The following is a 26,691-nucleotide window of genomic DNA, read 5'->3' on the forward strand; positions in this document are numbered from 1 at the left end:
CGCTGATTTGTTGTACTTAATTCTTATTTTTAAGTGGGAGACCAGGAAATTGAGTATTTTTTGTAACTAAACGAACTTAAGAGAAATAATAGATTCAGTAATTTCTATAGGAAAGTATAATAGTCATCCTAAACATAGTTTCTAAACTGTGCAATGAGAATAAAGAATTCGATTTGGAAAATTCTTATATTCTATGTATTTCGAACACAAAAAGTCTTGGAGATGCAAAAAGTTATTCTGATCAGGGATGTCTCTTTGCAATAAAATTTTTCTTTTTCGGAATTAACATAGAAAATTCTAGCAGAAGCTGGTGTATGGTGCCTTATAACTAACCACAAACGCAACCGAAACAGGCGATTCAGTACCTCAAAGACCAAAAAAACAACACAAATTGTTTATCTTCCCTAAATTTCCTCCTATTTTCGAACGAAAATCTAGATCACGGATGAAAAAAGTATCATCACATGCACGTATATGTGCATTCACCTTTAGAAATATGAATGAACAATTTCTATTAATTAAAACAACGGGGAACCCTAAAAATCCAACAAAATTCAAATGTTTGCGAGTGAATGACATGCAGTGAAATGAGAGGGGAGATGATGAGAGATCGGGCGCCATTGAGATACGCAGACGGTTAGACATTTGTTGTTTACAGCTGCCTTCTTTTTTATTGGCACAAAAAACAGAAAGAGCTCCTTCCAATGCAAAAAACATTTGATATAATTTTTATTTTTTTAGTAAAGTTAAGAAATAAATCAGTTGCTATTTATAAAATATTCATAAGGGAATATTTGTTTTTGATAAGAACCTGCAGTTCAGATAATTCGCGAGAGCCATAAAACGTAGTATCTAGTTCTGCGAATTAAAAGTAAAAGTATCGTGAAACAAAAAAAAATATTCACTGTAACTTTGAGTCTATTTCCAGCTGAGAACAGAGTTAGTAAAAATTAGTTGCATCGAGACAGCCTTATGAAAAAAAACTAGTTCAGTGTTTTTTTTTCACTTTTGAATTCTTAAAGGGTCTGATGTATTCATAGAATAGTTAACTACTAAATACCAACTCTTTCGAAATACTTTCAGCGAGAATAGATAAACCAACAAACGTTTTTTAAATTGTTCAACAAAAAACGAAAAATCGAGTGAATCGAACCTGGTGTTTGTGGCAATAGGAACGAAATAGGAAGGTCAATACAATTAGCCATTCTACGGGCGGAAATTTTAATGCTTTTTTTGTTACCATCAAAACTGTATTTGTTGGAGAATGTTTGAAATCGAAACATATAACAAAAAGCAAATCAAACTATCAGTGACACCTAGAACAGCTGTTCTTCTCAAGTTTTATGAGAGAGAAAACCGATTACTCATCGAAATTTTTTGAAGTTTTGAGAGATGCACGTTGCAATTTCTATATCTTCGACATCGATTTTTGATGTCACACGGGTAAGAGACTGCCGAGATTTTAGAGCGCAAGGTTTTATTATTAAAAAAGAGAAATCGGAATATAATTCGCGAAAAAACAAGGAAAACGAGGAAAATTTGTTTTGAAAACCAATTGTGCAAAACAACAAATTTCGAAACACGCGCGCTGCGTCTGCAAACACTGGAGAAATGCGTACTTTACCATCTACAGTAACCTTCACTAACAATTTCGCGAATATGCATTCAAGTTTAAATAATCATAATAAATTAATAACTGAAAGCAAAGTGTTTATTATCAACAACTAATTATAAAATCTAAATAATTTTTTTCTGAAGAAATCTACGACAGTTTTTTTAGCGAAAATTAATGTTGTCGTCTTGTTTTGGAATAGAGTTACAAATTTTGATGTAAATGTTCGAGGTTCTGTATTATTGTGAAAAGACTAAACATATTGGACTATATTATGTCTTATAATTAGTTTCCGACAGGAGGAGACGACGAATTCACTGGCACAGTTAGATTTAAAAATGTTTTCTATTTTTGAATGTTTGTATTAAATTCAATTCGAATTTTTATTGCAATTCAATTTTTACAAAACAATAACAAACATATGCTGAAAATAATATTCATTGTTTCAAAGGTCATTGATTCAGTTCAAAGGTCATTGATTCAACTATTCAAGCCACCAAGAAAACGAGTCAGCTGAAGTGTCATCCGGATTGATCTCACAAGTTGCCGATGTCTGAAATTTAATATTTATTTCTGGAAATTCTTTGGAAAAGTGTATTCTTACTTTGTAGAACATGACCAAATGACTGAGCGAATAATGTTTTCGAACATTAGGATATCCACAGTCGACAAAGAATTGTTGGTCACAAGTAGTACGGATCGAGTAGTGACGATTCTTTTTGGTAGTGGTACGGTAGACAATCATTAATGGTAGCTTGTCAGTAATTGTGTCCAGACGTCCATTTGGATTGAACAAGTGATAGAGAGCAAATTCACCACGGCGAGTCAAATGGTTTTCTGCGTTGGCAAGTGTTACAACCCCAATGTAAGCTGACAATGCTTCACTTCCTCTGTAAAAATTCAATATTTAAAATACAAATGTGAAGATCTTAAGATTACTTGAATGTTGATTCATCGATTGTGTTGGTTTTATACGTTTCAGTTGGCTCTGATGCAGGTGGTTCCCCTGGATGTTCACTGAAATTTTAGACATTCTCGATGTAGATATAATTGAAAAATAAACCTCGGTGGTCCAATCATAACATACAACTGACTGTCATCAACCAAAACTGGAGCCTTTTTCGTTCTTTTTTCCTTATCACCTCTTCCCTTTCTCGGTTGTTCTCCAGCTCTTGCAATTTCCACCAAAGTATTCAAACTCATCATCTCCGGTTTTTCACGTGGCACAATCTTATTCTCTTTCTCTTCAGCAATCTTCAATTTGTTCAATTTTCCCGTTAACTTTGAAGCGATTTGATCTTGATTTTTTAAAAACGGCAAATTGACATATTGATTGTCATCTCTCTTCCCATCTTGATTTCCTTTTCCATAAGAACATCTACGTCCATGCACACAGCATACCACTTCGCCATCGGTTTTCTTATTTTTCTGAAAAAGAAAACCATAAACATTAGACTATAGAGATCAATTTAGATGTTCTACTCTTTTGAATGGTAGAATTCAAACTTACCAAAGTCGCATAAATGGAATTGTACGGCGTTCTAGACGTATCACTCTCCATCCGAGCAGCGTTACCTTTGCCTTTCTAATAAAAATAAAAATTGTCGAACTGAAAGTCTATCGATATTTTTTGCCAAAAAATTATACATCCTGATAACATCAAATGGGATATCACGTCAAATTGGATGTCACGCTCACAGTCATTTGGTCATGTTCTACAAAGTAAGAATACACTTTTCCATAGAATTTCCAGAAATAACTATTGAATTTTAGACATCGACAACTTGTGAGATCAACCCGGATGACACTTCAGCTGACTCGTTTTCTTGGTGGCTTGAATAGTTGAATCAATAACCTTTGAACCTTTTTGAGACGAAATGAAATTTATTTTCAGCATATATTTGTTATTGTTTTGTAAACATTGAATTGAATTTAATACAAACATTAAAAATAGAAAACATTTTTAAATCTAACTGTGCCAGTGAATTCGTTGTCTCCTCCTGTCGGAAACTAACTATAAGACATAATATAGTCCAAAATGTTTAGTCTTTTCACATCAATACAGAACTCGAACATTGATCTCCAAACTCGTAACTCTATTCAAAAATATGCAGACAGCGCGCATTTTTCGAATTATCCTCAAAAAATCCTTTGTTGTACTCTTCCACATGCAATTATCTTCTGGTTTCCTCCCTCGTTTCCTCTCAAAAAAGAGCTCTCCTCTAGTAGTTTTTCGGAAATGTGCTCAGCAGTGCGCGATGAATTATGACCACTTCTGCTCTGAGAGCTTGTCGTTTGGGAAGCGAGATCCGTTTCCAGGAGCCCTCGACGAGAAGAGCTCTTTGTTTCCATCAACATTGCCGTAGTCGTTTTTCGTTTCTACATATTTATTTCGTGTCTTCGTTACATATTTCAACATATTCAAGCTTTTTAAACAAGTAAATGACTGATCAGGTCGTTGAAAAATGCATTTGTCAGATTTGTCAATGCGGGTTTGTTACATTAATACAGACGTAATTTTCGATGATAATATTACAGAAGGCATAAATGTGATCATGTAGATGCAGATTTAGGATTTGGAAATGGTATCGAAGAAAATCAAACGGAATATGGAATGCAGTATCCTGCTAAACAAGCTCCAAGGTATTTAAAAACTTGCAACAAAAAACAACTTAAATTCAGAGAGCGTCAAGCTAAATCGAGAAATGCCACGTTTTTGTCAGATGGAGATTTTGATGGCACAACAATAAATCGGCAGGATTATGGAGAGAAAAAGGTGGGAGAGAACGAGCACAAATATTGTATTCGTCCAAAAATTAAAAACTCTGCAGGTTGCTCGCAATGCTCCTTTTAAATTTGTGAACACTGGACCTTTGGACTCTGGTGAATTTTTGGCAGACACAACACAGAGAGTTGATTTTCAGGGAAAATCGGTTAGCTATCATAATAAAGAATTGGAAATTATTCGTAACACAAAAAACACGCAAATTAGTGTAAATTTCGTTTCAAATTTTCAAATCAGCTCTTCCTGAGATTTTGTATCTTTTTTCTCGTGCTTTCCTGCCTCACGCCTGCCTACCTACATTATATTTTATATTTTTGATAAACACATTACTCAAAATATTTCTTTAAAGATAAACCGACAAGCCCCTTTACGCCCAACAACAAATGGTTTACAAAGTGGAGAATTTGAAGGATATACGACTCATAAATCAGATTTTGATTATAAAGGGGTTTGAGTTGATTGGATTATTTGGACATTATAAAAATAATTGATTTATTTAGGATCCAAGAACCGGAGTTATACGAGGTCCCCAAGATGCTCAACTGTTCTCGGGTCCATTCAATTCAACAACCACTAATCGAGCTGATTTTGACAAAAAACAGGTTTGTTTTTAGATATATGCCAGATATTTAATTATTCATCAAGGGAAAAATTATAATGACCAGTTGTGGCAAATGACCGAAATGACCGAAATTTTGAATTTGAAATCTCTAGACATGATTTTCAGGCGGAGAGAAGTGGAATTCTAAGGGGGCCAACTAGTACTAATATGTTTGGTGGACAGTTCAACGGGACTACAACAAATAAGACTGATTATGATCAGAAACAGGTAAGACACATTTTCAGTATCATAGAGATGCAAGAGATATTACCCTTTCAATTCCAGGCGGAACGGAATGGAATTATACGAGGAGCAGCAGATGCTCAATTGTTTTCGGGCCCGTTCAATGGACAAACAACAAATAAATCTGACTATGATCAAAAGCAGGTAGAGATTTCATAAAGAAGTTCGAAGACTATTTTGTTCAGGCCGAACGTTCGGGAATCCTTCGTGGGCCTACAAACACTGAGATGTTCTCCGGTCCTTTTAATGGACAGACAACTAATAAATCGGATTACGATCAAAAACAGGTTTGAATAAGTTAAACTTTACAAAATAATTTGTATATCAGGTAGGAAGATCTGAAATTCTAAAGGGTCCAGCAAATACGGAAATGTTCTCAGGACCATTTGACGGTATCACCACTAACAAAGCTGATTTTGATAAAAAGCAGGTACGTATCTCGAAATATGGGTAACCTAAAACTTGAACAACTTCAGGCAGATCGGCAACAACGTTATCCACGAGCACAAAATGATGACCGTCTTTCAGCTGGCTCTTTTTATGATACCACCACCAACAGAGCAGATTTCGATAGGAAACAGGTTTCATTTTTAGATTTGAACAATTTTTTCAATATTTTGTTTATAGGCCAGTCGCCCAATGCCATTCAAAGCAGCAGACGACTCACAATTGACTTCTTCTGGACCATTTCTAGTTTTGTCTACTAATCGAGCAGATTATGTCAAAAAACAGGTAAAAATTAAAACATGTATGAAACATTTTGTGGTTTTTTTTTTTGGTTTTCCAAAACTTATTTTTTCAACTGGAAAATGCAACCTTTATTTGATTTTTCTGAAATTCACAATCCTAATTATAACATTTTATTATGAAAAAAAAATTACGAAAATTGAAAACATATTTCAATAAAAATTCGGGAAAAATGTTTTGTCATTTTTTGGTTTTTCATTTATGTAGATAAAAATAGGCCGGATTAATTTTTCAGAACAAACAACATTAAACCACTCAAAATATAAGTTCTAGGTTTTTGGAAAAAATAAATGAGTCTCGTTATTTTCAGTACTAAAATAAAGTCACACATAGATTTTCTTATTATTTTTCCAATGTGGTTTTGAACTGAGGTCGTTCTATTTTTGACAAATTTCAGCAATGCTTTTGGAATTACGTTAAAAAACATTTCTGTTAAAATTTCTAAAAAGAACTTTTTTAAATGTTAATATGATAAACTTTTGCCAAGAGGTTGTATGTCGTATAGTCATCTTTAATTGCAATTGTCATTTAAAAGTTAGTTATGTAATTAAATTTTCCAGGGGGATCGTTCACTTCCAATTCGAAACACAAATGACACTTCAACTCATTCAATAAATGCTCCATTCGAAGGAGAGTCTACAAATCACGCAGATTTTCAACGAAAACAAGCGGAAAAGTCCAAACTGACACGTCCCCATTCTTCGTCGAATTTATTGTCCCCGAATGCCTCAAAGTTCGATGCAACGACAACGACGCGCGCCGATTTTATTCAGAAACCACACGTCAGGTATTTGGTTTTTTTTCGATGTTGTTGAAACTATTGTTTCTCTTGTCTTCCTGTCCGAATGAGTAATATCTTGTCACTTTTTATTTAAAGAAAAGAATGTCGGAAATTGGTTGACATTTTATGTGATTCGGGTCGAGTAGCCATGAAATGTTTTGTCTACCACTCAAGTCTGAGAAATATTTGAAATTTCCAAGACAAAGGTGCCAGGAAATTCAAATTGAGTAACTAATACTATTAAAAAAGAATAGCATTGGTCATTGAACTTTTGAACTGTTATAATCCGATAGCCATGATAGGTATTAAAAATATGAATGATATCTGAAAATATTTTTATTTACTAGGAAAATATTTCAGCTCACACTTAACTAAGTCATTTGAAAGAGGATCATTGAGAAATAAAACATTAAAGAACACTAAAAAGATTTGAACGTTTGCCTGCCTCTAATATTATTAAGATATTTTAAGTTTATTAAAAGTTGCATTGTTTGGCGGTAGCAATAGTCCAGGCACGGGTAGGTGGCCTTGAAGGCAGAAATAATTTTATTCTCTTAGATGGCTTATTTTGAGTTTAATTTCAGAGTAATAAACGTGAAACCAAAAGATGATTCCTTCTCTGGACATGTTTCTCGTTTCGATGCAAACACAACTTACCACGACGGGTTTCAAGAAAAAAGTGGTGAGGATAAAATATTTTCGGCAAAATGAACCACCGGGAAACAACTTTCAGCTGAAAAACTTCCAATGCAAAGAACAAAAGATGAACTTCATGTTGGTGAAGGAAAATTCTATGGAGAAACTACGCAGCACAGTGATTTCATTGAAAAACACGTGGATATTTGTCCAGCTGAAAAAGTTTTGACAAGAAGGTATTTTTGAGGAGTTATTTTTAGAAGAACAATGAAATTTCAGAGATCGATCATTTGAGTTCAAAAGAACTGCAAATGGACACAGATACTACGAACAACGTGTCACTCATGGTACAATCCAACCAAATCGCCTCGTTCCAGTAGAAGCTTAATAATTACCGTAATCTATTCATATTTTTTTGAATTTTAAAGCATGCTCATTCATTTTCAAAATTCATTCTGGAACTCAATTTCTAGGCAATAACAAACATCTTGATTAATACGTCTTTCAAAATTTATGATTGCTGAACCAATGTTCTTTTTCTGGTTAGTATTAGGCACCTTTTGATTGTGTATGGTGTAGGTAAATAAATACTTGAATTTGTTAGAGGAAATGATAACCTCTGCATAAATTTGCTTGTTTCAATTTCAATTTAAGTTTCAATTGAGAAATTAAGATTTCAAAATGCTTTCAAAACTTCAAGAATAATTTTAATCAACTATGTATATTTTCGTATGTATGTATTAAACTCCATATTTAATTTCAAACAATACAAAGCATACGAAAACTTTTGGACTTGTATGTACGTGTTACTTGTGCAATTTTTAAGACACTGTAGTTCAATATGTCCTCCATTACCAAAAATGCTCATCTTTCCCCACCCACGCTTCTGAAATTGCAAACAAAATTGAAACTGATCTTCTTTTCAAATACAATAATTCTTTCAAAACCATTTCCAAACAATTGTGTCGTTTTTCAAATTCCGAAGTAACTGTATATTTGTCTTCATACTTTCTGACCGTCACCTCCTCCTTCAAAAACCAATACACCTATTTCTTCACAATTGACCGACAAAACAATGTAATGCGAATGATAAATAAATAAAAATTGTGAAATTAGGGAATATGCAGACAGTTTTATAGGTTGTTGATATTTTCGCTTAAACTGATAACATATTTGAAAACAACTTTCTATATACAAATAGAGTCTCAGGAAGTATTTACTGATTCATTGTGGAGAAAGAATAAAAGAAGGAAGTGATAATAACAAGGAGAAAATAAACAAAATAGTTAAGGCGGAACTTTTTCCAAAATAAAAACGAACGGAAACTCCAAGGAAAGCCATGTTTTCTATAACTTTATTTTCTTCTTTTAGCGTCTTCACCAGAGTTTTGCTGGAACACAGTATTTGGTTTTACATTTTGAAAAAAAAAGATGCAACATATCACTTCTATAACTCTCAGTATCTACAAGAAAACTTCATAATATAAATGTATCGGTTTGGATATTTTTGTGTAGCCATAGTACCTACAGTAGCCAGCCAAAAGAGTGTAACTTCCTCGTTGTATATTTTATCTACGATCTTTCCAGTTTACACGAAAAAGCTGAGCATCATATCTTTGATCTTTAGATATATATATTTTTCTGGTACTGTGCACTCTTCAAAAGTCACCAAACCCCCCTTACTATACTTTACCTATCAAAAAAATTAACGTAGCTCATATGACCCGACCTACGCACAAGTGTCACTCCATTTCTTGCTATTTATCTCTGATTTTGATCTTCCATTGCCGACTTTACCTCAAACCTCTATTTTCCATCATTCTCCTCAATTGTTTACTTTCCACAAATCACGGATCAGTTTCAAAAACTGTCCAATATTATATTTAGTTGATTGACTCAAACTTGTTAGCTCCACACATCAATTTAGAATTCTTCACACTTTTCAACATTCCCAGCTACAGTTCTCAAAATTCCGTGCAATTTTTGAATCGTGAGTTGCACAAAGTAAAACAAGTTTCACTTCCGTTTTGTGGGTGTACTTTGGAATTTTCGTATGTTTGTGTGAAGGTTTATTTATTTCTGGTTAAATGCACAACTAGTGTGTTATAGTCCAAAATGTACACCTTTACCAGTTTCCAGATTCGATTTATCTTTTCAACTGAGATAAATCTTGCATGTTGAGGTACCCAGAATGAGGATCAGGGTAACTGACTTGACCTCATAAGATGATCTTTCAAGTCCGTTTTTAAACGGAGCAATTTACCATACAGTTGTATTTATACCATAAAACTTCTATAAACTGGAATGTGTGCTCTACGTGGGAGATGCACCTGGAATAAATGCGGCACGGCACCATCGCAAGTCGGATGCACAATTACCGTTAGGTCCCCCAGATTCTTGTTTCTCAGATAGCATACTCTATATTAGAAAACACAAAAATACCCATTTGCCTTATGGGGATATAAATGTGAGAATATTTTGATAATGCTTCTGTTTTTGATTTCAAAGAGTTTTTTTCATTTGTGTGATGTGGAAAAATAATGAAATCTAAACAATTCCAATTTGATTTCAGGGGTCACTATTTTGATTACTATAGACAAAAACTAAAATATGACTTTTTCTCTGAAACGCTCTAATTCCACCTGAAAACCCAATAAATCATCCATCACAACTAGTAACAATAAATATAAATAGATGGAGGGAAAGCTGCCAATAGCTTTGACTAATCTATCTGTCAGCTGTTCTTGCCCGCGCAGTGGTTGTATCCTCATTGGTAGACACCGACCAGAAGCTGAATCAGAAGGAGAAGAAGAAGAGAAGGGGGACAAAGTACCAGTTGTCTTATACTTTTTCTTCATTCTTTCTCCCACCCCTACTTCCTTCAATTGATGATCATGGTATTTGTTGTCTTCTTCTTTTTCTTCAGTTTTTTTTTTTGATTTCCTCTTTACCAGTTATTTCACACCTTTTCATCATCTTTTCCTCAACACCATCATCACCTCCCCCTTACTTTTTCAATTAAATTAAGTCAATTTCATCGTCTCATTTTCAACATAGAAATAGGTAAATATTTGTGCTCCACGCTCGCGTGCGGAGCAAAGTAAGAGGTGGTAAGATTTTGTGGGAGGAGAAAAGAAATTGGTAAAAATAGTTCAGAAAAAGAGCGGCAGCTGCTACTACTGCGCACCTCAATTCATTCGATACTTGCCTCATCGTCTTGATCATCTTCGTCTCTTTCTCTCAATGTATTCCTAAAATACCGGTTCGTCCCTCGTCTCTTTCAATCTCACATTTATTTATTTCATTTTCGATTATAATAAGGCACGGCAAATGCCACCTTTCGATTAATAAATGTGAAGATGAATTGCGACCACCAGTGGTATTGACTAACAATTCCGAAATTTAGATCTTATCTGAAAATGGGCGGCTTAAGCCTTTTTTGTCGCTCATGTGTTGTTTCTTAGACATTGCTGCCTTTTCAAGGTTTTTCTTTAATTGGTTTGGTTTTTTTTTTCGTTTTTCGTCTTATACTGTTTATCTTTCTTTTGTATGTGTTCTCTCTTAACAGTCACCCAAAACTGCCACATTCCTGACCTCCTTCTTCTTTTTTCTTCAAAGAAGACACTTTTTGACATTCTGATATGACGATAATAACACGTTTTCCTATGAAAACTTATGAAAAGTGCAATTGGAGAAGAAGGCAGAAAAAAAAACCAACTTTTAAAGCGGGATTTTTCAAAACTTGCTAACCCCCTTTCTGAATTTTCTCTATATCGAGAGCAGCCAGACACTCAATTCTTAAAAAATAGAAAAATTAAAAATGTAGATCAGCAGGTTTTTAATTAAATATTACTTTAAAAACAGATTTTCAAAGTATTTTTTCGTTTTTATAGATATTTTAGGATTCTAGGCTCTTTTCACTATTAGAAAAATATATCTTCCATTCACTTTCCATTAATCTTACAATTTATTTGAAAGCTCTACATTTTCAAACACGCGTTTTTCCCTTTAAATCTTTTCCCCATTTCAATACTCTAAAATTTACTTTCCAGTTAAAAATGGGAGCATTAGGCGACAGTGCATATGGAGCTCGTGGTCGTCTCATCAAGTTCTCATACATTGTAACTGCACTTATTTCAATTGTAAGTATTTAATAAAGCTTTTTTAATAAAGAAGGTACAATTATAGTAACGCCATCAAAATTTTTACTAACTTGCTTATGACATTTTGCAATTTTTTTTGTTGCAAAATCACAAAGCTATGCAAATTAGGCGAATCCCATCTGTCCCTTTTTATTGATAACCTTGAAAAAAATAGACACAGACATGCATACAGCTTATAGTTTTGGTTCCTTATTCTTTTTTGTCTTTCTTCTAATATTGCCAAGTGATCAGATACGGTAAGGCAATGCAAAAAAAGTTATGTCTATTTGAACTTTTGACATCCAAAAAACATCGGCGGTGTTGAAAATAGACAAAATTGCGAGAAAGAGAGAACGATTGCAATGTCAAGTGACTGTGGTTTGCTCGGAGAACACTGCGTGGATATTTTTTGATTGCAAGAAATTTCGGCAATATTTTAAGAAAAAATACGGTTTCTAGCACAATTTTTCTAAAATATATAAATTTACAGCTCTTCTCAATAAGTTGCATATGCTACGGTATTTGGCTGCTTGCTCGACGTTCTCAATACGCTGAACTCGTTTCACCGTCACTTTATGTGGATGTTGGACGAATTCTTGTAATTATCAGTATCCTCTCAATACTCAATTATTTGATATGCTTTTATGCAATTTTCAAGGAAATGAGGTGTTTTGTCACATCGGTAAGATTATTTTTCCATTGTAAAATTTAGACAAGACGTCAACTTTGTGCTTAACTTTGGGAAAATTTGGACTTGGTAAAAATTGGTGAATATTGTGTCAAACTTGGACAAGGCTTAGTTAAAGCTTCTAAGCATTTATTTGAAAAGTTGTTAGGAAAATAACATGTTAACAGTTCTATGTTGATGATCTAAAAAACTCTCTTACCAAACAAAAATTCTCGAATCAAACTAATTTTTGTTAGTTTCAAAGTATTTAGGATGATTTAATCTGTTAGTATTTTCAGTTGAAACTTGATTGAACCAGAAAAATAAATTTAAAATTAATTATCTTAATTTTCAGTGCGCAGTTGCGTCCATTGTTATTGCTGTCATGCTTATTATTGGCGGCTGTATTGGACTCAACTTCCGTGATCAATTGACTCATTATACTCCACTCAACCTGAAAATGCTTACTTCATTGAGAGAACTGTATGGAACACATGATATGAAAGGAATTACCGAGTCTTGGGATGCTCTTCAGTCAAATGTGTGTCTTCTTTTTTTGAAGGTGTAATTCTGTACAAATGATATTTTCAGTTTAAATGTTGTGGTGTTAATGGAACAGATAATGCTCAAATTTGGAAAACTTCAAAATGGTACATGCATCAAAGGGCTCCAAAATTGCTCATTCCAGAGTCCTGGTGAGTTCATGAGTTTATATACTTTAATTGGAGTAACATTTCTTAACTTACATAATTTATACAAAGTAATTTTTGCTTTATTTTTTAAAAGAGAACCCTTTTAAAAATATTTTAATTTCAGTTGTATCCCATCGGAAATCGAAAGATGCCGTTCAAATCCATTTGATCAGGATGCACCTCCTCCATACTATACAAGTACATGTTACGAACCCCTTCAAAATGATCTTTTACACGTTATGAACGTTGCTTCATGGCTTTGTATAACCAATGCCATTGTACAGGTAATTTTTGTCTCATTGAAAACCATCAAATTGCTTAACTTTATTTTGTTGAAGACTTGAAAATTGCACGAAATCTCAACTGAACATAAATTTAAGATGATGCATAAATAAAAAAAAAACTATATCTAACCTGAAAATGTAACGACAAACAAATAAAGTTTTGAAAATCTATAAAAAACAATTCAGTTTCAACAGAATAATTTTGTTTTTTTAGATTATCCCGTCAGTAGCAGGCTGCTGGTATTCCAAGCTCATACGAAAATAATCACAATTTCCTTGATTATCATTATATTCCCAATGAATTCCCCCTCCCTGTGTTTCGTTACGAAACCCATTTATCTTCCCATCACATTTTTTATTCTCTTTTCTTCTTCGATCGCTGCAATCCAACACGACACCTATAAATCGAAACGGGCCAATTCAATTCAACTCGCTTTAGGCGCAGCTCTCACAAAAAATTCACAATTTGACTTTGAATTTGTATTTTTTTTTCGCAAAAAAAATGTTCTGAATTTGCTCAAAACATTTTGTAGATTTGTGTGTTCTATACTCGGGTATTTTTAAAGTTTTATGATTTGAAAAAATGAAAATAAATATTTTTTCCTTGAATAGATATTTTTTAAATACAATGAAATAAAATAAATTGAAAAAAACAACACTACAAACTACATAAATAATTTTTAAAACTTCTTTCTCTCGACAAATGTACACGTAGAACAACATTTTTGACGAACTTCCAATGAGTCACATCTGAAAAAAGAACGATGAAGCTGGCTGCGAAGATTACGGTAGGTAAACTTCAACCTTTTGGCGCTAAGTGATAAAGTAAATAAAATATTGCTTAGTGTGAAAATTGACGGATTTTTTGAAGGGAAAAAAGTAAAAGTTGAAAAGTAAACTTACGAGTGGAACAGTTTGATAATGTCACAGAATCGGGACTGATCTTGGCATGAGGCGTCTGAAAAGTTTCTAAGAGTTTGTAAAGTAAAATAATGTTTTTAACTTGAAGGTGTGAGTAGTTTCTGTGGAGTGTTTTGTTTTAAATATTAGAAAATGAACCGCAGTCAACTGTAAAAATATTTATAAACAGCTTCTTAATTTTTAAATAACTTTACACTAAAATTTCAGGGTTGTGTGCCCACTTTTCATAACTGCCGTGCTTTGACACACAAAATTGGTTTTTTCAATGGTTTTCTTTTGGAATCGATTGAAAACAACAAAACATTTTTAGTTTAAAGAACCTCTATTGTTAAACATGATCGAGGATAAATCATTAATACAAGCAAAACTGAACGAAAATATAAAAAAAATCGTGCAAGGATTTAATTATCGTTTTGAAACCTATTATAAGCCCAAAAGTCAATGATGAATTTAAAATAATTTTAAATTCAATTATATTCTTTTTCATATGCGTAGATCTAAAACTAAAGAATCTATGCTTAAAAAAACTACAATTTCAATAAGGAAACAGTCGATATTACCTCTTTGGTAAAGAGCACTTGCAGTTGGCATACACGGTGGAAGTGGTTCATCGGCAACACATGCTCTTGCAGAATGCGGTCGACGCATTTGTTCACAATTTCTGCCTGCTGGACGTCCAGAAGATATCCATACACAGGAGAGAAGACGAAGTTGAACACCTCCTGTACCACATTCTGAACTACATGAACCCCAGTCTGAGGTTCTCCATTCCGCTTTACAGTTTTCTGAAAATCAATAGTGAACTTCTTTTAAATTAAAAGTGTAATTTGAAAGTTAGAAAAAATTAAGTAACTTACGATTTGGACAATCCATAGTGGTAGCTGGTCTATTTGTAATATCACAATGTTGAATGTCCACAGATGTTCCGTTTGTGAATCGGCATGTAACATTTCGTCGTTTTTGTGCCAACATACTGCTTACACAACGTTGAGACGAACATTCTGACCATTGAGATGCTTCCCATCTTGGACAATCTTCTCGATGACATGGACGAGTTTCTGGTGGACGAACTGATGCAAGTGATTCACATATCGAGTTGTCAACATTTCGAATTTCTCCGTGGAAGGTCACCTTGCAAGAAATACCACGCGCCTGCAAATTACAAAAGTTCAGTGAAATTCTGACAGATGTGCTTCCAAGAAATAGCTGATGGAAAAAAATGTGTTTTTAATTTTTAAACTGTAAAAAAACCTGTTTTCATCACATTGACTGATTTTTAAAAACATTGGAGCTTTAAAGTTCCTCTTGCAGTCATGTACATCTACTAACTGATTATAAAGTCTTGTATGCAAGAAACAGTAATTTCCTTTTGAAACCAACCTGATAGCCTGCCACGTGGCACGTCTTTTGTCTACACTCTGACCAATGCCCAATATCCCATCGAGCAACCAACTCATTTCCGTATTTTCTCAGCTGTTCACGTGCTTTTTCATCATTTGGTGCGGTAAGCAATGCTTCAATTAGAGAGACGTTCATCTTGTGAAGCACAGATGCTTGCTCGCGAAGCACATCTTCTTTGCTCACTTGAACTCGTTGTCTATTCTTTGTTGATGGAATTTGAGGTTTTGGAGCAAGATCCTGAAATATTGAAGTCAAGAATTATAGATTTGACATTCTAGAGAGTGAAACTTACTACTCTTGAAGCAGGGAAATCGCGATATTTGAAATTCAAGGTAACATTCCCTTGAAGCCTATCAGTAAAACACTCGTATACACCAGCATCTTCCATTCTTGCATGAAATACTCTCAGATTTCCGTTTGCAGAAACTTTAATATGAGCATCATTCTTGATTTTCTTTCCATTCTTTTTCCAATATATCTTTTTCTTATCAAACTTTTTAGCTGGACATTTAATCTTTATGCTAGTTCCTTGATACAGTGTCGCCACTCCACCAATTCCCAATGTCAATTTCTTTTGTTCAGCATTTTGTTCAAAGACCCGATTTGATAGTAATTCCGGTCGAGAACAGGAACCAAAACTGCAGACCTCGACAGTTTGTGGCTTTGTGTTTGCATCACATTCGACATCAGGACGACGTTGAGTTTTTCCACGAGAATCTCGGATCTCACACCAAACTTGACGGCGGCGTTCACCAGAATCACATGAACGTGAGCACTCAGTCCATTGTGCCGTCTTTAATTTGTTTAATTTAATTTTGTTGTGTCGTTTATTCAAAGAACTCTACAAAACGTATGTATAATATATTTGAAAACAATTTCTGTCTAATTTCATTTAAAAATACTCACCACCCAAGTAGCTGGACAAGCAACAACATTGCATGTTTCCGTCTCCTGTGGCTTCTTGAAATGGCATCGATCATCACGAAGTACAATATGAGCATCTGCTCCATCAGTCTTGCTCACAGTCTGTGCACACTTGACACTTCTTCGAGCGGTACCACTTCCACACGACATCGAACAATCGGAATATTTTGATGTGAGCCAGAACGGAGGACACGGGTGCTGATTACACGGGCGACTCTTCTCTGGTGGACGTCGTCGCGCATCGCATTGAGACCATTGTACAGACTTTCCAGTTGAGACCTGAATGCATTTGAGAGCAGCTTTTTGTTTTCCTCCAAGGCAAGAAGCACTGCATTGTGTCCAATCACCATATCTCCATTGATAAGGAGCTTCATCTTCACTTAATTTAGAATCTTCTTGTAAAGGACAACTACGAACTTCACATGACTCGAATAGTTTTGGTTGCTCTTGATCTGGAATTTTAATTGATTTATTCTCAAGATTGTTGACAAATTCTACAATTTTCTGTGAACCACAAAAACCCTGCTCATTTTACTTTCAACAGAAATTCTCGAAAAACCAAAAAGTTCTTCTCGTTTTTTGGTGAAAAGGAATAATTAATTATGTACAGCGCCTGATGAATCTCTTTCATTTTTTTCATTTGCGAAATTCAGTCAATCGAGAGAATCATTCAAACCAAAAAAGGCTCGAAGAATTTCGCATTCACGTACCCTGACATTCGGACATTGGAAGTTTGATGGGCGCCGAAGAAATCGGATTGACTGCAACGCATTCAACGGTGCGCGACATGACACCCGTGCCGCAAGTCGATGAGCAAGTGCTCCATTCTCCGGCAACTAGTCTGTAATTTACGATTATAAGAACATGAAAGTATAGTGAATTGTATAGAGTAATGGGAAGGAATTGTACTGAAATCTTGCACCCATCGGTTACAAAAAACATGACAGTCAAATTTTGGTAAATATACTTAATTTCGAGTCTTTTGTAATTTTTTTAAATAATGTTTTTAATAGGCTAAAACGTGATAGTTAGTTGATACCAATCCAAAGTGAAAACTGAAGCTTTAACGAAATGGTGAAAACACACAAACCCTATGGGAACAACCTTGACCTACCGGGATGATAGAACCCTAAAAATTTTAAATTAAAGATCAGAAGATTTTTTAAAGTTATGTTTAACTTGAAGACAGAAAAAAAACATCCGTCAAGTGATAAACATTTATCGAAAGTTTCAGATTTATTGTTATTTCGGATACTGAAAATACAAACCTTGGTGCCTGCCAATCATTGTGATTATCCATTGATCCGAAAGTGTTTCCATCCAAATATGCCCGATCATTCCAGTCCAGACTGAAAAGTGTAAAAGTTGAAGCTTCTAGTTTTCCCCTCAAAACTTTCTTCCTATTTTCTTCTCCAAAAACCATCATTTTGCGTTTTGGCTCCCCTCAATTCTAATCCCATGGTGCTATTGTGCTCTTGCGCAAAAATGACAAATGAGTTTGTATGTGTGTATATTCTTTTGGAAACCCCTCACTTTTCCTTTGATTTTTGAGAAATTTTAGTTCTGTTAACCTCAAAAATCTAAAAATTCTAGTGAACTGCAAACAATTAAAAATCTACTGAGCATCTTCAAAGTCTCAAGGGAACCGCATTTTTTTAGTTCAGCTCAATCAGATAACACATTTTTAGATAACAATGACATTCAAAAGACATGCGAAAAATAGGAAAAAAGGGAGGTTCAACTCAGTAAGTATGGAAGTTTGTGGCGGCATTTTAAAAAAGGAGTAGTTTGGGAGTATTATGATGGTCAAAATGATATATGATGTTGAACTGGGAAACGACGGAAAAATACGACTTTTGATCATTGTAAGACATTTTTGAAATTCTAACAAGGAAACTATTTGAGATCACACACTTTAACATTAAATTCTTGAACTAAAAAAAGTATGATCAGAAATTCTTCAGTGCAACATTTTGCAGTTTATTCTACATAGACCCATCAAATTGCTCCAAAAATTAATTTTTGAAGACTTTCGAGGGATGCTCATAGATTTGCGAAAGTTCTGGATGTTTTCCAATTTTTTTATTTAAAAAATCCAAAACTTTTCACTCTAAAAAGTTCACATTTTTCGAAAATCTGGGAATTTTACAAGGCTTTAAAAATTACCATTTTCTAAATCCGCGATAACTTAGTTCACCTACAACGTTCCCAAACTGCGACTAATATTTGCAAATTTAGAAAACAGAAATCACGGTTGTACTGCTTGAATCCTCAGGATCAAGTCTTGATCATTCAGTCTTCTGCAAAGCAGTCTTCTTAAAATTAGATTTTGTCATCAAACTTCCATTTACTTCCTCATCTCAAAACTCACAAATCACCCTTTCTATTCCTGGTTGAAAATGGAATTATTCGCGAGAAAAGTGTGATCATCTAATTACACAAATTTGCATAAAAGTCTTCAAATTCGACACGTTCGGACACTCTTGTTCATCCCGTCATCATCGTCACCTTTCAGTCTCTTCATCTATAGTTCCGCCCAGATAGAGAGAAATGAAATGGAATGACATAATGGGTTTGACACAAGTCTCCGCAATAATCGGAACATGGAGAGGAAGAAGAACAAAAGTGTGGATAAGTGTGCTCTTTTGCTTCAAATTGGAGCTCCATCCTCTACTCCTTTTCATTATTTATTTGTGGATTTCCTGGTCAACGGTGAACACCCCCCCCCCTTTCCCTCACAATTATAATGTCCATCGGCATGGCTCAAAATTTGCCAAATTTCGGTGAACGAATGAGAGAGAAAACATGATTTTTGATGGGATGAGGTGGAGCATGGAAAGAGCAAAGGACGACTATGAAACATCAAATGTTGCTTCAATTTAGTCTCTTGAGACCTAGTAGTCAGTATACACGAACAATTGGGTCTCATTCAAAAACTACAGCAAACCGGAACAAAAATTTAATAAACTTCAGAGAGAGAGAGTGAGAGAGAATCCTACAGTAAAAAAACTATTCGTTCAGAATTTTTTTCAAGTGTTGACGTGAAAATTGGAAAAATCTCAGTTTTTGCCACTTTTTTAAAAGTCGTAGTTCAAAAAAAAAGTTTTTAACTCGAACATGCGCCATTTTCAAAAAATGTTTGAAAAGTTTTGTTATGCTATTTGGTCATTTTGGCACCTTAGAAGTGGTGTTTAGTAATTTCCCCACTGTGCGGGTTTTACATACCTGTATGATGGTACAGAAACTAGAAATATCTGATATTTGAACTAAGAAATTAAGATTTTGAAATTTTACAAATCTTTAAGGGTTTCTATAAGAAATTAAATGAGATAGCCATCCATTGTTAATATGCATATTGTTTACCGCACCCTAAATCTTCTGTCTTCTTATTATCCTCAATAATGGGACTTTCAAACTCATTTTACACCTCTTGATTTCTGAAGAGCATCCCTGTGAACCTCCTTATGCTCCTTTTCTTGGTGGGGTGTCTCCAAACACCCATCTGTCATCACTCAATGCTAATGAACAGCATTGTTATGCAGACACAAAATTTTTATATGTACTACTAATAGGGAAACATTCAATATTCAAAAATTGAACTTGAAAGCAGGTTAGGTTTGGTAGGAGAAAATAAAGATATGCAATTTGCCAATTTTTGGTCTCTTTTTCGTAAGTGAGGTTTTAATGTACTACCGTACAGTTTTAACTTTTTCGCTTTGAAAACTATTTTTCCTATCGATTTTACAAAATGAGGAAGGTGACTGAAAAAACTTACAAAGCACTGACACCCAATGGTGCTGATAAAATCAGGAGTAGGGGGAGCATTGTGCTCAAGTTCCAAAATTCCAAAACCTGTATCCAGATCTTCTTATGGAATACTGAGTAGGTGCTAAAAAGGATGGAGCCTCCTAGTTTTTGCTCACAAAAGAAATGGAGGAAAAACAAAAAGTTGAGGGTTTGGGCACGCCCAATTATTGAATAAAGAGCAATAGGGGGTGGGGCTTATTGAAGAAGAAGAATAGAAGCACAGGACCCTCCCGTCGACCCATCAATTTATTTTCGCAGGAGAAAAGACAAGAGAAGAAGGAAAGAAGAAGAAGCAGAAGGAGACGTTGCTTCTACATACTCTTGAATGTCGCCAAAAAGAAAAGGAGCAGCGGCAAAGAACAATAGTAGTAGTTTTAGAATATTTTGGAGAAGAAGAAGCACTTTTCCAAAAAAGATGTGAAAATCTCCAACCGTTTAGTATGTTTATTTTATGCCTAGGGATATCACTTTAATGTGAAAGAATGCAGAACCTTGCTGCAAAACTGAAATTTGAAAATGATGTCTTTTAAGGCGGTTCTAGTTCCAAAATTTGAAGACCTATATTTCCAATTTATCTGGGGACCACATTCAAGCTTGATTTTAGAGCGTGATGTTCTCATACCAATATTGGTGAGTTTTTCAATAATTGAGGGCGAAAGATCTTAATTGTTTGAAATATCAAACGATTGAACGAGTTTGTCTAGCTTTTAAACCCGCGGGAGACGATAACTCCGTGCCTCACAGGGTCATTGATACATATGTAGACCTTTCAAATTATTTAGGTGGTCTGGACTTGTTTATAATTTTTTTTTCTAGTTTTGAGAATTTGAGAAGAAGTAATTCAGTGAAAATTCAGTGCAGTTATTCCGCCCATGCGTAAAAAAATATGCACAAAATCCCATAGGATATTTCAGAACAAATTGCCAATGGGTTTATTTTGCTCCTAAAAACGATAGACCATGTTGTGAAAAACAAACGATCTAATGAAAAAACTCATGGCGTCTCAGGTATCGTCGCCAAATAGAAATGGGACCACCAAGACATGGAATTTTCTGACCTCACAAAAGAAAACACGCGTTTCAGTTATCACTGTACCTTTTCTCATATACAGTAAACCTCGTCACTTCCTGTCGTAGTTCTTTCTCATCCAAAAAACTGGCAACATTCTCACATAAACTCCCATGGGTAACTTCAATAATCCCTGCTATTCGACCATTTTTTACCCCCTCTATTCCACTCCGCTCATCCTTTTACAGCTTAAAGTTAAGACGAGTAGTAATTTTTCTTACTCTTCCCTATTTTCATCCCTTTTTTCAAATCTTTCTCACTCTTGGAATCAAGTACAAGTACAACTACGAAAATGGAGTCATCTCTACAAAGAAAGAGTTCTTTAATACACTGAATTTGTAATGGAAGACAAAAAGGAAGAAGTTTAGTAGGAATGTGATTGATGAGAAATTCCGAAAAAGAGTACAAATGGACAAAATGTGTATATTGAAGAAACTGTTAGTTGTGTGTAGAAGGGGGATTGCTCAACTTACTCGTTTTACATCGAACTTTTAGACATGAATAGTAAAGCTTCGATTAAAAAATAATTATGTAGATCTGAAATTCTTTTCTAGACTATACAATTTTTAAATAATATAACAGCAAGTATTTTCATTTAGCAAGTACCAAACGAAACTTGTTGAGTTTGTCGAGCTTGTAAAATTTGCTTCGTACACTAATTTTGGCAAGCTGTTAACTTTTATGTAGGCTAGAATTAAATGAAAAATACCATTTTTTGGAAGTTGAATTTTTTTTTAATGTAAAAACCAGCAATTTCAGTTTCAAAAAAGTTGTTGCAAATCTCATCATTTTACGCTCACACATTCTACCTAATGATTTGGCGTAAAGTGCCTTTACCAATTCTCCACTTCTTAATGGAGCTCACCTATTTGTTGCAATACTACATGGTATTCCAGCATAACATGTTGTCTCTTGTCTTGGACGTCCTCCTTCATCACAATCTGAACCTCCAACACATGCCACGTGACGTCGTCGCACTCCTTGGCCACACGAAGCTGTACATTTTGACCATTTTCCGGCTTCCCATCGTCCACATGATGTTGATACACAGTTTTCTTCGGCTGCCTGAAAGTTATCATTCAGGAAAGTTTTAGAGAGATTTCTAAATTATTTCTGAAACATGCAAGTAAACAAAAAAATTTAGGAAAGTTGTTTTTTAAAAAGGCAGATGATAACGCTAAGAAATCTGGAAAATTTGCGTCTGTAACAGAAAAACAATATATACAATTATAGTGGCAAGGCTTTTAAACGTTTTCGCCCAAACAATATATTTTTTGGAAAAATACTTGAAGTCAAATCTGGAGTAGCGTATTCTTTATACTGACCCTATAGGCCGAAATTCAAAAAAAGACCTCTTAAAAAAACAATTTTTCAACAAATTTTTTAACCGCCATAAAAATGTTTCTGAAAATTTCAAGAGGTGTTATTATTAAAATTGGTGTTTTGAAAACATTTTGAGAATGCTCCGCTCAAGCATTAATAAGAAGATCTCTACTTAACATCTGAAACAATGGCTAAAACTTTTAACAACTAACCGGTCTTGTTCCATTTTCACAGAAGGTATCAGGAACATGTACTGTAACATTATGCGCCGTCTGTACACAGTAAACCTCTCTTTTTCTTGTCCCTTCACCACAATGTGGTACACATTCTGTCCAGTCTGCAGCCATCCATCTGCAAGTTTTCAGTTCATTACTTCAAAATCCATAAATATTCAAATTGACACACAGCGTCTAATAAAGCAAAGAGATGTCAGTCTCAAATTATCTAAAAATTGAACTTAGCCATTCCTAAACGATAAAAATATTTATCGAGAAAATTCAAATAGAAGTGAATGTGATATAGAAAACAAAAATAAATTGAGAAAAAATAAAAAATCAATAATCCCCGTCATTCTTATGGGGCACACTCTTTCAGCTTACCACACCCTGATTTGGGATCTTTTTGGAAAAACTCACCGGCATCTGAAATTATTAATTAAAATCAAATTAGCAAATCTAATTTAGGAAACGATATAAAGAATATTTCTTGAAAAAGGAAATTGGATATTCAAAAACAATTCAAATTATTAAAATACAAAAGTTAACAGAAATTTGAGTTCGGTTTTTTGTTTTTTAGAGGTTTGTGCTTTTCAAAAAGTACAGACAACAACTAGAATTTAAAACTATTTACGAAACTATGCACTTAAGCATAAATATAAAATAATTTAAAATTTCAAACCTTGAAGGGCAAATCAGCATTGGGCATGGTCTTGCTTCAACTTTCGGTCTCAATTTATCAGCACATAACTTTTCAGGAACAACTCTTCCAGTTATTGCATTTACACATACAACAATTGGTTGACTAGTTGAAGCAATTGAACGTCCAGCACCTGACCAGTCAACTATATCATCACAATTTGAAGCGCATGCAGTGTATTCTTCTGGAAATCTTAGTGTTTTGAGTGATTGTTGTAAATCTTTAAAATTCTACCGGAAACTTTCCAAATGAACTTTCCATTGTCACACGTATCCCCTCGTCCTCCACATACTCCACAGGCATCAAATCGAAAAGATGAACTAATCAATCCGTCACAGCCAACGATCTGAAATTTGGGGAAAATAATAATTAAAACAATTATATTTAGTAACCTGACAAGACCCTTTACTGCAGACAGCTCTACTTGTTGCGGCCTGACACGGCGTTCCATCATCAACTCTCCAAAGAAAATTTGCACCAGTTAAGCGTGATCGGCATACCACTTCGCACTGAATTTTAGTTCTTATTTTTTCACTTATAGGTGCTTGAAAACTGTTCATGTATGATTCACAAACTTTTCAAAAAAAATTCAAACTTTTCAACAATTATTTGGCTTTTTTAAATCTACACTTGAAAACTCAGTTTTCCGCATTTTTTAAAGATTGTTTATATTTAAACACTCTAGGGATTCAAACCTGCAGTACAACTCGAAATTTCTCAGGAAGTCCACATTTTTGGAAAATTTGGAAATTTACCACAACTTTTACAAAATTGTTAGAATGTTATGTATCATGATATGTGGATATTATTGAAATTTAGACCGTTAAAAAATTAATAGTTTGAGAATCCGAAATTTTTTTTTCGACATTCATAAAAAATTGAGAAATCGAAAAAACAACACTCTTGCTGCAGGGCTGAACGTTTTTGCGTTTTTGGTTATTCGGTACATTTGTCCAAATTATTTTTTGACTACTACTACAAAAACTTTTTTTAAATAAATGTTTCTTCACAAGAAAACATTATTTTGAAAGTGGTTCATACATACCTGTCCCCTGGAGACTATTTCCTCTCCTCCACATATTGTATCCCTAGCTAATCTAGATTTTGACTCGCAAGTTTTTTGAGCACAAACTTTGAATCGAACTGATTCTCCTGAGCATTTTGATGTCAAACAACGTCGTAACTGACGAGAAACTCCGCCACCACACTGAAAATTTTTTTTTTCTGAATAGCTTCTCTGTCCGATTACCGTTTTAGTACACGAACTCCAAGGACTCCATGCCGCCCAACTAAGAGCATCCACGTGGAAACTCGCAATAAGCAAGTAAAATAGTAAAAATACTACGGTATATGAACACTTCATTTTCATTCATTTTACACTTTGTTTCATTGTTTTTTTTCCTTTTTTTGTGTAAAAATTAACAAACGCTTGAATTGTCCTTGGCTGCAAATATTTTTTTGGAAGTTTTATAAAAAGAAAATATACAGATGCCGGAACTTGAAGAAAATATTCGAATTTCAAATTACCAGTTAGAAGAGAAAGAATGAAATAGAGATAAATGTATTAAAAGATTTATGTGGGCTTCAACTATTTTTTGGATAGGAAAATTAGAGGGTTCGAAGAAATAGTTATAGAAGTTTTCCACTTTACAATAGCACAGGTGATTCGCCGTTTGTAAAATACTTATGACCTCCAATATTTTAGATGCATTTTGCAAATCGCGAATTTCGCCGCGGGACCATTAACATTTTAGCAGTATTTTGGTAATCGCGACTCTCGGTGATCGCAATTTGCACAATATTTGCGATTTTGCAAGTATTTTACTATATCGCTGGTGCCTCTTGTAGAAGCGCGCGAACTACATTTCATAAGTATTTTAAAACCCGCGAATCACCTGTGAGTTGGTTGAGCCAAATTATAGCACTTTACCTCTGATTAAAACAAAAAGAAATTTAATTAAAAAGAGTAGCTGTAGAGAAAAAAAACATTAACGTAAACTAAGTAAGTGGGCCAACAATCAACAAAAAAAAGCAAGAAATTACAATAAATATTTGGCAAAATTAGTTTGAATTCGTAGAAATTTACTCTCCTATGAACATGTGGTTTCTCAACCCATTCCAACATTTTTTAGTAATTATTTCTAAAATTAGCAATTCATTGATAAGTCGTGTTGAGTAACTCCTAGACAAAAGTTTTTGATAGGAAGCAACAAGGCGAATGGCGAGCCGGGATAGAGGTAGTAACAAAATTTATTCAATGTACTCAAAATTATCTGAAAGAAACAGGCTAAATTTACCTGGAATATATGCCAAATTTTCCAGTTTAGTAATTTATTACTCGTTTTTTTTTTTGGAATTTAGGTACCATCTTAGTCGATGGAACACAAGTTTTGTAATTTTTTTTTAATTTTGAACAACAACTACGTTATTGAAAGCTTTTTGAGGAGTCTCTTGGAGAAGTTTTATTCGTTTAGACCATGATGCAAATCAATTCAAAAACTTTTTAATCAATTCAAAAACTCCACTACTTATTATATGAAAGTTACAAATATTGCAATGGTTAAACTTCGTTGCTCAGGAGAGAAGAAAAGCCAAAAGAAGAGGAGAATGTAGGAAAAAATGTGGAAATCAAATCAAAAAGTGTCAAGGAACACGTTGGTATTCTGACTTCCAATAGACTCGGGCAGCACACTTGGGAAGGAAAAATGAAAATGGAAGAGAAAAAATATTCATGATACCAGGTTGTAATAAAAACTCCAAAAACGATAACTACAAACTTCAAAAAAAGAGCTGAGCAAAGGTTAACCAGTGTCTGACAAAACCCATTCTTTCAACCAGGCATAGGTATTCAATAGTAAACGTTTTTTTTTCTTTTTTTTTGAAAAATGCAGTAAATCGGAAAACTAGGGGCAATTCAAAATGGGAAATCGACGACCAATGGGATTTATGGAATGAGGACATGACTGGAAAAACAAAGAAGAACTGCAAAAAAAAAGAATTGAACTAATTTTTTGGAAAACACAACTATTATAACTGAAATATTTTTGCAGAAGACTATTGAACAAACTTGAAAAGTAAAAAAAAAGTGAGAATGAAAAATTGTAAAAAGAAAAAAGAAATAAAGACAATAGAGTCACCCCTAC

General features: G+C 34.2%; 4 protein-coding genes and 2 non-coding genes across 8 annotated transcripts; 3 read left to right on the forward strand and 3 right to left on the reverse strand.

The window, feature by feature from the left end:
* Window positions 1-558: 558 nt before the first annotated feature.
* On the forward strand, window positions 559-708 carry T08G11.9. Its single transcript, NR_050338.1, has one exon. It is a non-coding gene; the product is annotated as an Unclassified non-coding RNA T08G11.9 (non-coding RNA).
* A 1,327-nt stretch (window positions 709-2,035) lies between these two features.
* T08G11.2 (SH2 domain-containing protein) lies at window positions 2,036-3,211 on the reverse strand. Its single transcript, NM_060001.3, has 5 exons — window positions 3,123-3,211; window positions 2,676-3,040; window positions 2,552-2,629; window positions 2,217-2,502; window positions 2,036-2,165 (listed from the first exon to the last, which is right to left on the reverse strand). Exons 1-5 carry the CDS (start codon window positions 3,171-3,173, stop codon window positions 2,097-2,099), a joined length of 849 nt encoding a protein of 282 aa, NP_492402.1. The 5' UTR covers window positions 3,174-3,211; the 3' UTR covers window positions 2,036-2,096.
* Window positions 3,212-4,054: 843 nt separating this feature from the next.
* Window positions 4,055-8,013, forward strand: T08G11.3 (uncharacterized protein; the record flags this gene model as incomplete). Its single annotated transcript, NM_060002.6, has 16 exons — window positions 4,055-4,104; window positions 4,151-4,255; window positions 4,295-4,388; window positions 4,444-4,545; window positions 4,747-4,845; window positions 4,898-4,999; window positions 5,125-5,226; window positions 5,284-5,385; window positions 5,427-5,528; window positions 5,570-5,671; window positions 5,718-5,822; window positions 5,869-5,973; window positions 6,549-6,775; window positions 7,354-7,451; window positions 7,503-7,641; window positions 7,685-8,013. 16 exons carry the CDS (start codon window positions 4,055-4,057, stop codon window positions 7,791-7,793), a joined length of 1,743 nt encoding a protein of 580 aa, NP_492403.2. The 3' UTR covers window positions 7,794-8,013.
* Window positions 5,932-5,952, reverse strand: 21ur-11146. Its single transcript, NR_050339.1, has one exon.
* A 3,443-nt stretch (window positions 8,014-11,456) lies between the features above and the next one.
* tsp-15 (Tetraspanin-15) lies at window positions 11,457-13,796 on the forward strand. The gene is made up of 6 exons (NM_060003.7): window positions 11,457-11,546; window positions 12,037-12,228; window positions 12,569-12,754; window positions 12,805-12,908; window positions 13,030-13,189; window positions 13,404-13,796. The coding sequence occupies exons 1-6, from the start codon at window positions 11,463-11,465 to the stop codon at window positions 13,452-13,454; spliced, it is 777 nt and encodes a 258-aa protein (NP_492404.1). The 5' UTR covers window positions 11,457-11,462; the 3' UTR covers window positions 13,455-13,796.
* On the reverse strand, window positions 13,740-24,999 carry madd-4. 3 transcript variants are annotated; one of them, NM_060004.5, is made up of 17 exons: window positions 24,798-24,994; window positions 24,594-24,755; window positions 23,941-24,057; window positions 23,783-23,894; window positions 23,531-23,732; window positions 23,269-23,274; window positions 22,846-22,984; window positions 22,176-22,375; window positions 17,704-17,784; window positions 17,146-17,276; window positions 16,418-16,887; window positions 15,804-16,304; window positions 15,491-15,748; window positions 14,968-15,262; window positions 14,671-14,895; window positions 14,093-14,147; window positions 13,740-13,939 (listed from the first exon to the last, which is right to left on the reverse strand). In NM_060004.5, exons 1-17 carry the CDS (start codon window positions 24,909-24,911, stop codon window positions 13,870-13,872), a joined length of 3,138 nt encoding a protein of 1,045 aa, NP_492405.3. In that variant the 5' UTR covers window positions 24,912-24,994; the 3' UTR covers window positions 13,740-13,869. The 3 variants fall into 3 exon arrangements, with proteins under 3 accessions (NP_492405.3, NP_871884.1, NP_001250933.1); NM_001264004.5 differs by lacking the exon at window positions 23,269-23,274 and having other exon boundaries at window positions 13,749-13,939; window positions 24,798-24,999; NM_182084.9 differs by lacking the exons at window positions 22,176-22,375; window positions 22,846-22,984; window positions 23,269-23,274; ... (3 more) ...; window positions 24,594-24,755; window positions 24,798-24,994 and adding an exon at window positions 20,211-20,358 and having other exon boundaries at window positions 13,744-13,939.
* Between the last annotated feature and the right edge of the window lie 1,692 nt (window positions 25,000-26,691).

This window comes from Caenorhabditis elegans, chromosome I, assembly GCF_000002985.6.
Source record: "Caenorhabditis elegans chromosome I".
NCBI lineage: Eukaryota > Metazoa > Nematoda > Chromadorea > Rhabditida > Rhabditidae > Caenorhabditis > Caenorhabditis elegans.